Below are 12,339 nucleotides of genomic sequence, written 5' to 3'. Positions count from 1 at the left end.
TAAAATTAGGCTGCTTCTAGTTACAGGGCAGTTGCTTTTGGCAATTTCTAGCTATATCATTAACCTGAAAGTACCTGATCGTGTGAGGTTAAGAATAGCTCCAACTGCATTTTGTTGGACTCTAGGATCATAGGAGTTGGCAAGTGCCAGCAAGGGTATAACTCCCGCTGAGCCAATGGCCTCTCGGTTGGACTCTGGGGAAAACATACAATGAGAGAGAGATAAGAATGTCTTTTCAGTACAGGTCTGTCTCATCTTACGCTGGGATTACGTTTCGCAGTCAGCACGTAAAGCGAAAACCGCGTATAGTCAAAATTACATTGAGTGTAATGGCGGGCGGAATCGCCCACACTACAGGAACAGTATTTAAATTGTTATTTTTCTCTTTTTTTGTTTTTGTTTTTGCCGACTGCGTAAAGCTGAATTCATGCATGTTAAATACGCGTAAGATGCGACAGACCTATATGTCTTCACATTAATCTAATAAACTCTGAAAAGGAAGTCTAAAACTGACTTTATTTGGGATTTTTATCTGAATTTTTACTATTTGTCAAAGTCCCTTAGTATCCTCTGAGTGAATCCCATGAGCTCAAAAAGCAAGACACTAACTGCAGAATTTTAAATGTCTCAAATTTACCTTACAAACCTGATGTGCTCTAACAAGGTATTTATGATCTTGTAAGTATTATATTAGCAAACAAACCTTTATTTTGTTTGGAGGTAGGATTTCACTAATTTAGCAGGATAAATACAGTAAACCAAATTCTGTTTTTGGATTATCTGTGCCACCGCAATGTTTAAGGTTAAGATTTTGTCATGGTTATTTTTATTAAAAGTCACGGACAGGTCGTGGGCAATAAACAAAAATCCACGGAAACCTGCAACGTGTCTGTGACTTTTACTAAAAATAATGGGTGGAAGGGCTGACAGGAGACAGAATCTCAAGGGAGGGGGAATGATAACCCGAGCCTTGTTGCTGGGGAGAGGGGGGATCCAGCACCTGCCACCCTTGGGGACTCGGAGCTCCAGGGTCTTTCAGCACCTGCAGGGACTTCCAGGTCTCCCACTGCCCACAGCAGCAGGCGGCTCTGGCTATCTACCTTGTCACTAGAACATGACAATGCTCACAGCATTGACTTGGAGGAACATGTTTCTAAATTTGCTAAACTTAAAGCGCGGAAACATAAATTCTAAATTATAACATGTTACTCTGTGACCGTGTATTGTGTTATGTACTTGTTGATGGGGGGGGGCAAGATGGAAAGTTTCGCTTAGGCACAAAATAATCTGTCGGCACTGGCCCTGAATACACACACCTCCTACACAAGAATATACGGGTCTCTTACACACATCTACAGCAAGCTGCCACATTGCCTATACGAACATTTATCATCTCTTTTTCCAGGGGCCTGTCTATCATCCCGTGGGAGGGAGGGGTTGAACTAGCAGGGGAAAAATAGGTGGTGAGGGGTAGAGGAGAGGAGGATGGGGAGAAAGGGCCAAGGATGAGAGCAGGTTAGGGGTGAAGAGGGGGTGAAAAAGAGGACATTGTGGTGTCCGAGGGATGCAAGAGGAAGCGAAGGTATAGGTGCCGATGGAGGATGTGGTGGCACAGGGTAGTTGTACAGGGAATAATGTAGAGTCAGCAGAGTTTATGAGGTAATGGGGTGCAGTGATGTGGGGTGCAAGGCCATGGGGGTGGTGGGTTCTAGGTCGGTGAGAGGATTTGGGTGGAGAGGATGGGTAAGGCTCGGATGCAGTAGTGTGGAGGGGCTGGATGGGAGGATGCGTGACATGGGGGATAGGGTGACAGGGTTGGACAGGGAAGTTAGGGGATGGGGCCACTGGGACGGTTGAAGAACGAATCAGTAGTGGATGGCGTGCGGGGGTTGGGATGGGATGGGTGCATGATGGGGATGGAGTGTGGAAGGGTTGGGACAGGGATGAATGCAGTGACAGGGGGATGGGGGGGTTGGGACAGAGAGGGATGCAGTGAGGGAGATGGGGGTGCAGCCCCATTCCCAGCACTTTGAGATGGGGATACACATATCTCTAACTCCTGGGTGCAGGTGATGGGGCAACAGACAGACTGCGGTTCGCTGCAGGGCATGTGCCACAGCACAAGCCCAGCCAAACGAGAAGTGCAAGGAGAACAGGGCCAGGCAGCAGTGGGAAAGGCACGTGCCATGCGATCCCTCAACATCCACGAATCATGCTTGCGCTAGTTCCTCCCCTGCCCTGACCCAGCCAATGGGAGCTGCACCTGTGGGTGGGAGATGGGGCAGCATGCGGACCCCCCTGGCCGCCCCTAAGGCTAGGAGCCATACATGCCAGCTGCTTCCCAACCAGAGAGCTGTGCAGCGCAGCAGCTAGCAGGGAGTCTGCCAGCACGGTGCGGCACCGCCCCCAACTGGACAGTCAATGCCCCGGTCAGCAGTGCTGACCAGAGTTGCCAGGATCCCTTTTTGACTGGGTGTTCCGGTCCAAAATCAGACACCTGGTCACCCAAGGCCCCAGCCTTGCAGCTGCTGCAGCCAGGGAGAGACAACTCTCCCCTGGCCCTGGGCTGCTGTGGCAAGAGAGGGCTGGGGGAGTTCTCTCCCCACCGCAGCCCTGTGGCAGCCTGCACTTCAAGCCCCCTATCCCTGGCCCCACCCCAGAGCCCGCACTCCCAGCCAGAGCTCTCACTCCAACCTTCTGCCCTAGCCCCAAGCTCCCTCCCACCCCCCAAACCCCTCATCCCCAGTGCCACCACAGAGCCCGCATCCGTAGCCAGAGCCCTCAACCCCTGCACCCAAATCTTCTGGCCCAGCTCTGAGCCTCCTTCCACACTCAGAACCCTTTGGCCTCACCACATATCACCTCCATATTGGTGTAAATAACAAAATTCATTCCGCACATGGACGTAAAAAATTAGAGGCACCTTGTTGCCAGCCCCTTTTGCAATCTAGTCCTCCATCTTTGCCATTTTTTTTTTAACCCTGGTTATCTTGTGCTATAACACGCTGTCACTTTTCAAAAACTCCATAATGGAATCAATGGAGAGTTCTAGCTCAAAGATGAAGTAACTTCCAGAATTGATTACTTCAAGCCACTGACTGATAAACTAGGGCGGGGAACAACAACCTGGAGCATCTGCAGAGGACTTCAAATGTAGCTTCAGAGGGTATTATGTATACGCTTTCACTCAGAAATCCTATGCTGACTTTGGAAAGAACTGACCTTTTGCTCTCCTTCTTAATGGATTTCCTTTCTGCTTATGTTCCTGGCCACTCTTTAAAGCTGGTCACTGTTGGATATCTCAGCTTCCTTAGGTATCATCTGTTGTCATATTTATAGACAGCTTCACTTTGCTTCATTGCTTGAGAGCTTATTGCCAGTTTAGGGAGGGTGCACTACAGTTCTTAAACTCAGAATTCTCAGATTTAGATGTCATTTTTAATTTTTTTAAATGATTCTCTTAAAGGTTGAATGTGCTTCCATGCTAATTTTATTTTAGGATTGTAGAGCACAGTAAGTGTCTTACAGGAAGAGCATTATTCAAAAGGAAACGAATGTATGATGTTTCTCTCAGATAAACTCTTTAAGATATTGGATGTTTGTACGCTAGAACTAGGTTATATTCTAGGTACTGAGTTCTTATATCACCCACATCACCATAGTCTCTGAGCAACTTCCAGAAGTGCACTAACCTTGCATGTCAAATTGATTAACTTTATCATGGGTGAATAGTGAAACTACTGGACGCATCATGTGACTACTCTACTCACAAGTGGTTATTTCACCTGCAGGTGGTGTGACATACGAATTGAATTTGTTCATTACAGCGAATAAAGGAAAAAGACATTGTACTGACCTGAGACAGCCAAAGTCATTATGCAGGCACAGGAGTTGCACTGGATAGTGGAGTCCCCTGACTCGAGCAGTTCCAAAATTGGCTCAAGTAAACCAATTTGGACAACTTGTTCTTTGTTTACTATTCAAAAACAAATAAAATGGTGACTAGCTAACACATCCTTTATAGGTGCAAAAATTATACCTTCTCTTGGATTCCTTTGGAGTCTGTATATTAATTTCTGCAAAATGAATTTAGCATGGCTATAGTGTTTTATTCAAGAGTTCAGGTGATCAATTTTTTTAGATATTATATAACTATATATAAACCTGCCACTGTATTATTCTGTGAAGTGACTTCAGAAAAATGAAAAATTATAAGAGGTCCTTGTTATAGATTCTAGCTGAGCCCCATAATTTTTATTATTCATGTGCAAATAGTGACACTCCATAACTTACAGCAAGTCACCAAAGATAATGGGCTAGATTCATACTAGCTTGATGCTGGCTTCTGCTGGTCCAGGGTAATGTAATGGAATGTCTACATTGGCATGGCTTCAAGAGAGGGCAGCAGTGGTACTACTGCCTGTCTCACCTTGTGGATGAAATTTCTGCCCTGCTAACCCATAGAGAGTAGTGAGCTTTACTGGTGGAGGGCAATGTCATCTATATCTCCCTGACCAGCCAGAGTGAAGCTAGTCTTGTTTTATAAATTAATAAGTGAATCTTTCAAAAAATAAATCTTTTCCCCCTAAAGCAGATTGAAAATAAGATCCAGCTAGCTGTAACAGAAAAAAATAAGCATTATTTAAAAGTCAGACTTTGATTCTAAAAACTATCTTTGTTGCTGAAAAGACAGTTACAGTATTCTCAGACAGGTGTGATGAAAACCCAGTGCAAGTACTGGTACTCTCAATGTAAATTAGGTCTTGGTGAACAGAGATCTGTTTCCACCAAAAGCAGAGATCTCTTGATTTACTCACTGTTTCCTTCCAGCAAAAAATTTACGAGGGACAAGGAAGACATCTGCTGAACCTCCATGTCACTGGACTGCAGTAAAGCATAATAGGATTCCAAATGCTCAGTAGGCAGATGGGTGCTCACTGTAAAAATGAGAAGAAATAATGAACAAGTCTCTTCACTTTGTCATTTCTTCATGCACCTTCAGGCTGAGGTGCTACCATAGTCAAATATTGTGCATTTATATTCCAGTCTCACTAAGGAGATCAGGCCAAACTGCTCACTATCACTTTAATAATCAGATATTTTAGAAATATTATTGGCCAAAGGTGGGGAAAGAGGGGAGAAACAGAAATTACTTTTAATGTCTAGCTACCAAACAAGTCTCTGCCCCATATCAGATCCTAGTTTGGATGACTGTGTGCTTTGCAGCGGTAAGAAACATATGCTGTATGAAACAGTAAGAAACATATGATGTAAAAACATCAGGCCAAATTCTCTAATGATGTAACTTTATATAATCAAGGGAATTGCACATGTGTAGCCAAGGGGAGAATCTGTTGCATTTTCTAATGTACAAACCGTTGAATACTCATCTTATAGAAAAAATATTTACTCATTGTTCCCCTGCACTGTCCCTCCTTTGTCTGTTACTTCTCAGATAGCTTCCCTCCCCATATTTTTAAAGCACAACTCAAAATCCTGAATCCTTCACATCAAGTCTGATGTGAGAAACCTCAATATCCAACTTCCAGCTGGACAATCTCTGCTGGACAGTTGTGTGCTGACTCCTGCTCCCTGTTCACGGACCATCTGAAAAACTGTCATCGAAGAGCCATTGCAAATGCTTTGTTCCTGAATCTTTACCACCATCTGGCCTCCAGGTAGTTGTCATCTCCTGGGGTTCCACAGTATAGCCCCAATAGGACACTTCCTCTGCTCTCTCTCAAGATATCCTATGCTATGTAATTTATGGGCGGTTCATATTCATATGGGCATATCCTATAAAGGCTATGTTGGAATTTTACAGAATTGTCATAGCTATAAAGGTGACTTTATGTCTCTTATAGGCACCAATATCATCTGCCTATAATAAAACCAGATGTCACTTGTTCCACAAGTGACTTTGCACATATGAAACTATGACAGCACTTCCTTTGCAACAAGAGATTAAAAAAAGATCTCAAATTCATTAAAGAGCTTAACAGTTTGGGAAAAATACTTTTTGTTTAGTTATATTTATGAAAATCTTCAAATGTACCAGAAAGAGCTTACTTACAGTGCTGACTCATATGCAAGTAATACAGAGCAGCACACTGCTGTAAACCAGGGTTTTCTGAAAATGCTAAGGTCCTCAGAGCTTCCAGGGAGTCCTTTCCAAACGGTGACATTTCAAAACCTGTGGAATGTACAATGACAGCACAGATTTAGTTAATCTTGAAAAGTTTTAGTGTTCAGAAGTTCAGAATTCCCAGGGATTTAAACCAGTAGGCAACCCAAAACAAATGGACTAGCATATCGGAATGGACTATAGCAAGTCTACTTTAGTATCACATCTCCAAAAGTGGCCAGTATCAAATGCTTCAGAAGAAGGTTTGACCCTCAGTTTTTATTCAGTCCATGAAGTCAAAACTCCCATTTCTTTGTGAGTTTTCCCTGATCAGAATCTGAAAACTGGATCACCCCCTCCTGAGGTAGAACCTCAAGAGAGAGCTAAGAAAGGAGGAAAACTCCAAGGCTTCCCCTGTGGAATTCCCTCACGTCATTCTGTGAGGGCAGCAAGATTAGCCACATGCAGCACGAATCACAGCTCTACTCAAACAGGTTGGCTCTTGGGAATTCATCAAAGTTGCAGAAGTACTGTGCCTCCACAGCAGCTCTAAGACCCCTGCAGCTCTGCCCTGGCTGCCTAGCATCAAAGAAGCTGCACTGCTAAGGACTCCTCATCAGCAGGTGCCTGGCCATAGGCCTCCACTTCAAGGATCCCATCACAGAGGAAAGGGCTTCTCAAGAAAGTTAATATAACTGCTTCTGAGTATATTAAATTTTCTCCTATGTTTCTACTGGGTGCTGAGAAATCCCTGGCCTACCCACTTCTCCCCACCACCTCCCAACCCTCATTCCTTGCACTTAATACACCAATGGATCCGAGGACGTGAAGACAGTCCTCTGTGACATCTAGGGGAGGTGAAAAGAATACTGCTGCAGAAATAGGTGTCCCTTCTTCTGCATGTGAATGAGGAAATCCATACTCTGAGTGGTCCATCTATCTAAAGATACAATCATGCTATGAATAAAGATTTAGCATTTGGCCCATAGTTAATGTTCAATCATTAATTAACTGAATCATCAGGATGGGCCCACCTGAAGGTATGTAGAATGTGATACTAATTAAGGCTAGCATTATCTGCAGCAAATCCATGCATGTTCCAGATAAGTAGCATTGCAACAATTAATCTGACAGATTTTCCCAGACAAGGTTATCCCTGTCACACAAAAAACAAAAACTACTCTACTGGCCCCTCTGTCAATACGTATTTATGTTGCAAAAGAGAAGAGTAGAGATAGTAGCATTTTGTGCCTTGCTAGATCCACATTAATGGAAATAGAAGGCTCATATTTTATGAATGCAATACCAGCATTTTTGGTATAGCCACTTTGGGATGCAGACTATAACAAAAAGCAGTGTACAGAATTAAGCAACAGCACAAAGAAGGGTTGGGGCAAAGGGAGAAAGACACATTTTTATCTTAGATTTTTAAAGAGTGAGAATTAACCAAGTGGACAAATACAGGAAGGTTCTCCTTGATTGCAGGAATTGCAAAGTAAAATGTTCTTACATCATTGGTGGTGTAACTACATAGAGAGACAGAGAGGAGACCTCTGACAGAAGAACAGAGAGATCTGGGAGCAGAGATGAGAGTTAATTTATAAAAGACAGAAAAGCCATAAGAAATTTTATACATTTGAGTAATTTTGAACTGATGAATAGGAAGCCAGTTAAATTGTATAAGAATGATGTGGTCACACATTTTTGTACACATAAGAAGCCACACAACTGAATTTTACACATCCTGGCCTATGGAGGGATGAGCTTTCATCTAGACAGGCATAAAGAAGGGAGTTGCAATAACTATGGTAGAAAGAAAATACTGCCAATAAAGCTGCATATTATTAATATGGATGATAGTTAAGGTTAAAGAAATAAATATGATGACCAATGGGGAGAAGACGGAAAGAGCAGTTAACCAAGAATTTAATCCTGTGGGATTCTACAGAGGCAGGGAAGAGCCACCAGTTTTGTAGAAATGGAATTAAGACTGGGGGGAACTAGAGATGTCTGTGTTGTTTTGTAAATGGAATGGACCACAGAGTTCAGCTCAAACAAAAATAGAAAGGTCTTCATTAGCAGGTCATTAACTACATGAAGAAAGTGGTTTCCATGCTGTGACAAGAGTGAAAGTATAAAAGCCACCAATTGCAGCTAACATAAACAACATCAGCTCTCTCTTCCCTCCACATCCAATTTCATAGCACAAAACTAGTGAAATGAAACCTTTCCTGTCAATTCACAGGCTAGCTTCTACGAGTGGCTACAGAATAGCGAGCTGAAGTAGGACTCAAGAGACCTGGGTTCATGTCCTAGCTTCACCAGTAGACTCCGCAGGACCTTGGGCAGGTCACTCTTATCCCTGTATGTCAGTTTCCCTATGTATATAATGTAGAGAACGGTACTTTGTAAAGCATGTCAAGATCTGAAGATGGAAAACAGTATTATAGCTCTCATAAGCTAGTTTTCTATGGACATTCCCCTTTTCTTCTCTAAACTAAGAAAATTCAGTATAAACTATTTGTAAACATAAAGCCACTAGGAGCCAGAAAATGCAAAGTTAAGAAAATACAAAATTTGCATACCAGTATTCAAAAAATTATGTAAAATATTTTAGCTGCTACACGCCCATGCTAATTATTGGGCATAATGTGGCTAAAGCATCAGACACATTTTCAGTGGAGGGGGGAGTGGAAGAAATGGGAGAAGCGGCAGAAGCATAATGCACGCTGGTTATTCTGCACTGCTGGGTAGTTCTATAGAGCGCATGGACGCTTAGTATGCTGCTGTAGCTTACATTAAGGACTGCTCCAATCCCCAGCTTCGTCCAAAAAATCAGCAGGCGCTGGTAACCTGAGCCACCTTTGCCCCTTCTCAGGTCAGCTGCAGTCCACAATCAAGGCTGCTACGTCTCTGGACCATCACAGATGGCCCAGCCACTACTTGTGACTCTCATTAAGAATAAAAAAGAAACAAGAAGCAACAACGCCCATCCGATGCAAATCAAAGTTATTTGCATGGTGGCCTTTGTAGAGAAACGAGTCATCACAGATATATGCAGTCATATTACAGATATAGTATTTGAATAACAGTTGGACCATATTTGTGTCTGTTTTTTTGCTCGAATAGCTAATTCAGGACAGATGTTAGGACTTATGAGCCTTTCTAGCTGCTGGATCAAACAAAGGTGATGTAGTCATCTTTGTTTGTGGTGTTAGTCCATTGCTGAAGCAAAGATAGCATCTTTCAAACAAGGGATTAATATACTGTGCCAAAAAGAACAAGGGAGTGTTGTTACAGTCGGAGCAGTTAATGCAAATTTCATAATAAATCATCCTTTGTCTTTTAGCTCTTTGAGCTGAAATATTCCATACTTGGTCTCTTCCTAAAGATGATTTGGTAGGAGACTCCAGTAGAAAATAACCCTGACAATAATGATAACCTTTAACTTTATTTTTGAGAAAATGCATAAATCACCTGATCTACCCAATCTTTCTCAATATTTTTATTCCTGTAAGAGCTGGTTGGTCTTTTGAAAGAAAGTAGAATCCTAGCTCACTTTGTTGTTCAAAAAATACAGGACTTTGTTCCAACTTGGGGTTTGTGCAGTTCAGTGCTGTGGTACAGGGATACAGCTATAGTGCACAAATCCAACTTCTTGTACATAAAAACACAAAGACCCTCACCGAGATGACTAGCTGGTAAATGAATAAATCAGATAAAGTATGTGACGACAAAGATTATGTGTCAAGTATCAGAGGGGTAGCCGTGTTAGTCTGGATCTGTGAAAGCAGCAGAGAATCCTGTGGCACCTTATAGACTAACAGAGGTTTTGGAGCGTGAGCTTTCGTGGGTGAATACCCACTTCGTCAGACGCAGGGTATTCACCCACGAAAGCTCACGCTCCAAAACCTCTGTTAGTCTATAAGGTGCCACAGGATTCTCTGCTGCTTTCAAAGATTATGTGGTAAACATATGAGAAAATTGATGTGAATCTAACTAAATAGAGTGGAGTTGTTAAATGAACATATTCTGTGAGTACCAAAGCAGAACAGTTTAATCAAACAGTAGCACCCTCTAAAATCCTGTCACATACCTAGACTTAATTTGTAGTTGTGTGATTAAAGAGCTGGATCATTCTGTTTCCAGCTCTGTAACTCCAATAAATGGGAAGGGGAGACAAGGCAAAGATTCAGATCCCTCCCACTAACCAGATAAACGTTAGTCTTAATTTTCAGAAGACTCTGAACTATGAAACACGTGTACAAATCAGGTTATGCATTTGTAGCTCTGTCACAGTGGAAAGCTATTGATCATTTTGATGCAGCTCTTTATTATGCCACTTGAACCCTCAGTTTCCCAAATACAGCAGGAAAAGCACTGTAGCTGTATCCCTGTATCACAGCACTGAACTGCATAAACCCAAGCTGGAACAAAGCAGTTTCATCAGTAGTCCATTGTCATTATGTAGAAAAAAATCACCCCAAATAACTGCCCCTCACCTGTTTCAATGTGCTGTAGAAACTCTTGCGCCATCTCCTTTTCGCGTGGCTGAAGGACAGGTTTGTATAGCTGTCTGGCTTCAGAGGTCTTTCGTTTTAGGCAAGAGCATTCACTTATCAGAATCAAATACTTCTTAATGTTCTGTATCAGACCTGAGGACATCCTCTTCACAAGGGACACAAAGTCCTGAAGCAACTTCACACACTTTTCACACAGCTGAGCCATTTTCACTTTACTTGTTCTGATATAAACGCAAAACAAGAGAGAAAAAGGAAGAGAAATAGAAAGAGTAGCTTCTTCACACCTTCACCACTTTTTGCATTGAATTGTTGCTCTTGTGTTGGTGTGTGTTACAGATCTTGATTTACCCAACACTGTCATAATACTCTACAACCACTGCAGAACTGCTAAGTTATTTCCTATGTGCAAACAAACTCCATGGCACAACAAAACTTAACTGTCAACAGTACGCTCCTTGTGAGGTCTGTAAGATGTTAGTTTAAAGGCTGGAACAGAGCTGCATACAATCACTGTTTCTCTGCATTGATTGAAGAAAAATAAAGTGATCACACAAAACTGTTCCATAAATAACAAATGAAATTTATTGAAACAGCTATCAAAGCCTTCACCCTCAGAGGCCAGTGAAAGCCTCTGGAATAATGGACAAAGAAGGCTGCGGTTATGTAAAGTGACATCACAGCTGAAGGCAAGGCACCACCTTCTCTACATCTCTTTTGCCAATAGGAAAGGTATACCCAAAAAAAAAAAAAAAATCAACAGGTTTTTCCAGTTTCTACTGAAGTTTAGACAGGAACAAAGGCACCATCTGGCTAGGCAGAGAGTTCATAACTGCTTCAAATAAAATGTCCAGTCATGAAGAATGAAAAAAATGAGAAAATGTGTAAATACAAATATCAGAAGTGTACTTAGAATTATATTTTATATCCTGATAAACAAAATCTGGGCAAAGATAGGTGAAAAAATAGACTGTATGTAAATCAAAAGTGATCAAGGCTCATCCTGAGGGGAGGCAAGGGGAAGTCCCATTCCCCTTGTTAAAATTAACTACTTTATTAATATCTCTGTGCAGGAAGAGAGAACAGATAGGCAGGAGAGTGCTTTCCCCCCCGCCTATTCCTTTATGCAATTTCACTGCTCTAGGTGCAAGTGCCTTCTCCTCTACAGATACATTTTTATTAAAGACACCAATGAAAATAAGATACGATATTTTAAATATTCCAGAGGCTTCCCGTAAAATCTGAGTTGATTCTAGACCTCTTTGTTTGGCAATGACTTGTGCTGGTGTGCTGAGTGGTCACTTAAGCCAGGCTTCCTATATCAATGTATCTGATACGTCTGTCATAGGTACATATACCACTGCATTTGAAGCATTTTATTGTAAGCTTTAAAGACTCATTTTTATACTTAGGGTAGGACTTTCAAAAATTCCTAAGTCACTTAGGAGCACAAATCCCACTGACTTTCAATAGAACTTGTGCTCCTAAATCTCTTGCTTTTGGAAATCCCTCCCTTTGTCTTTTATGCTTAAATCTATCAACAGTATCTCAGAGTTTTTATTTGGATATTTGGGGATATAGCTATTTGGGTGATATTTAGATCCCCTAAAAATGTATACCATTCAGTCCAAATCAAGAGCTACCCATGGCTCCCTATATCCCCAATAGATGTGGGCTTCCCTATACCTTTCAGTT

The 12,339-nt window shown here is 42.1% G+C and overlaps 1 protein-coding gene across 1 annotated transcript in view; it reads right to left on the bottom strand.

Annotated features, from left to right (window-relative positions):
* Positions 1-10,852, bottom strand: part of LOC116819332 (uncharacterized) — a 44,907-nt gene extending 34,055 nt beyond the window's left edge. Inside the window, exons 1-5 of the mRNA XM_032770992.2 lie at positions 10,627-10,852; positions 6,074-6,193; positions 4,818-4,937; positions 3,857-3,976; positions 75-194 (exon numbers count right to left, since the gene is read on the bottom strand). Of these exons, the coding sequence (XP_032626883.1) occupies positions 75-194; positions 3,857-3,976; positions 4,818-4,937; positions 6,074-6,193; positions 10,627-10,852 (706 nt within the window). The remainder of the gene's footprint in view (positions 1-74; positions 195-3,856; positions 3,977-4,817; positions 4,938-6,073; positions 6,194-10,626) is intronic.
* Positions 10,853-12,339: the final 1,487 nt, after the last annotated feature.

Source organism: Chelonoidis abingdonii, chromosome 3 (assembly GCF_003597395.2).
Source record: "Chelonoidis abingdonii isolate Lonesome George chromosome 3, CheloAbing_2.0, whole genome shotgun sequence".
NCBI classification, from domain to species: Eukaryota; Metazoa; Chordata; order Testudines; family Testudinidae; genus Chelonoidis; species Chelonoidis abingdonii.
The sequence above is the reverse complement of the archived record's forward strand: the minus strand, read 5'-3'. Positions and strand labels throughout refer to the sequence as shown.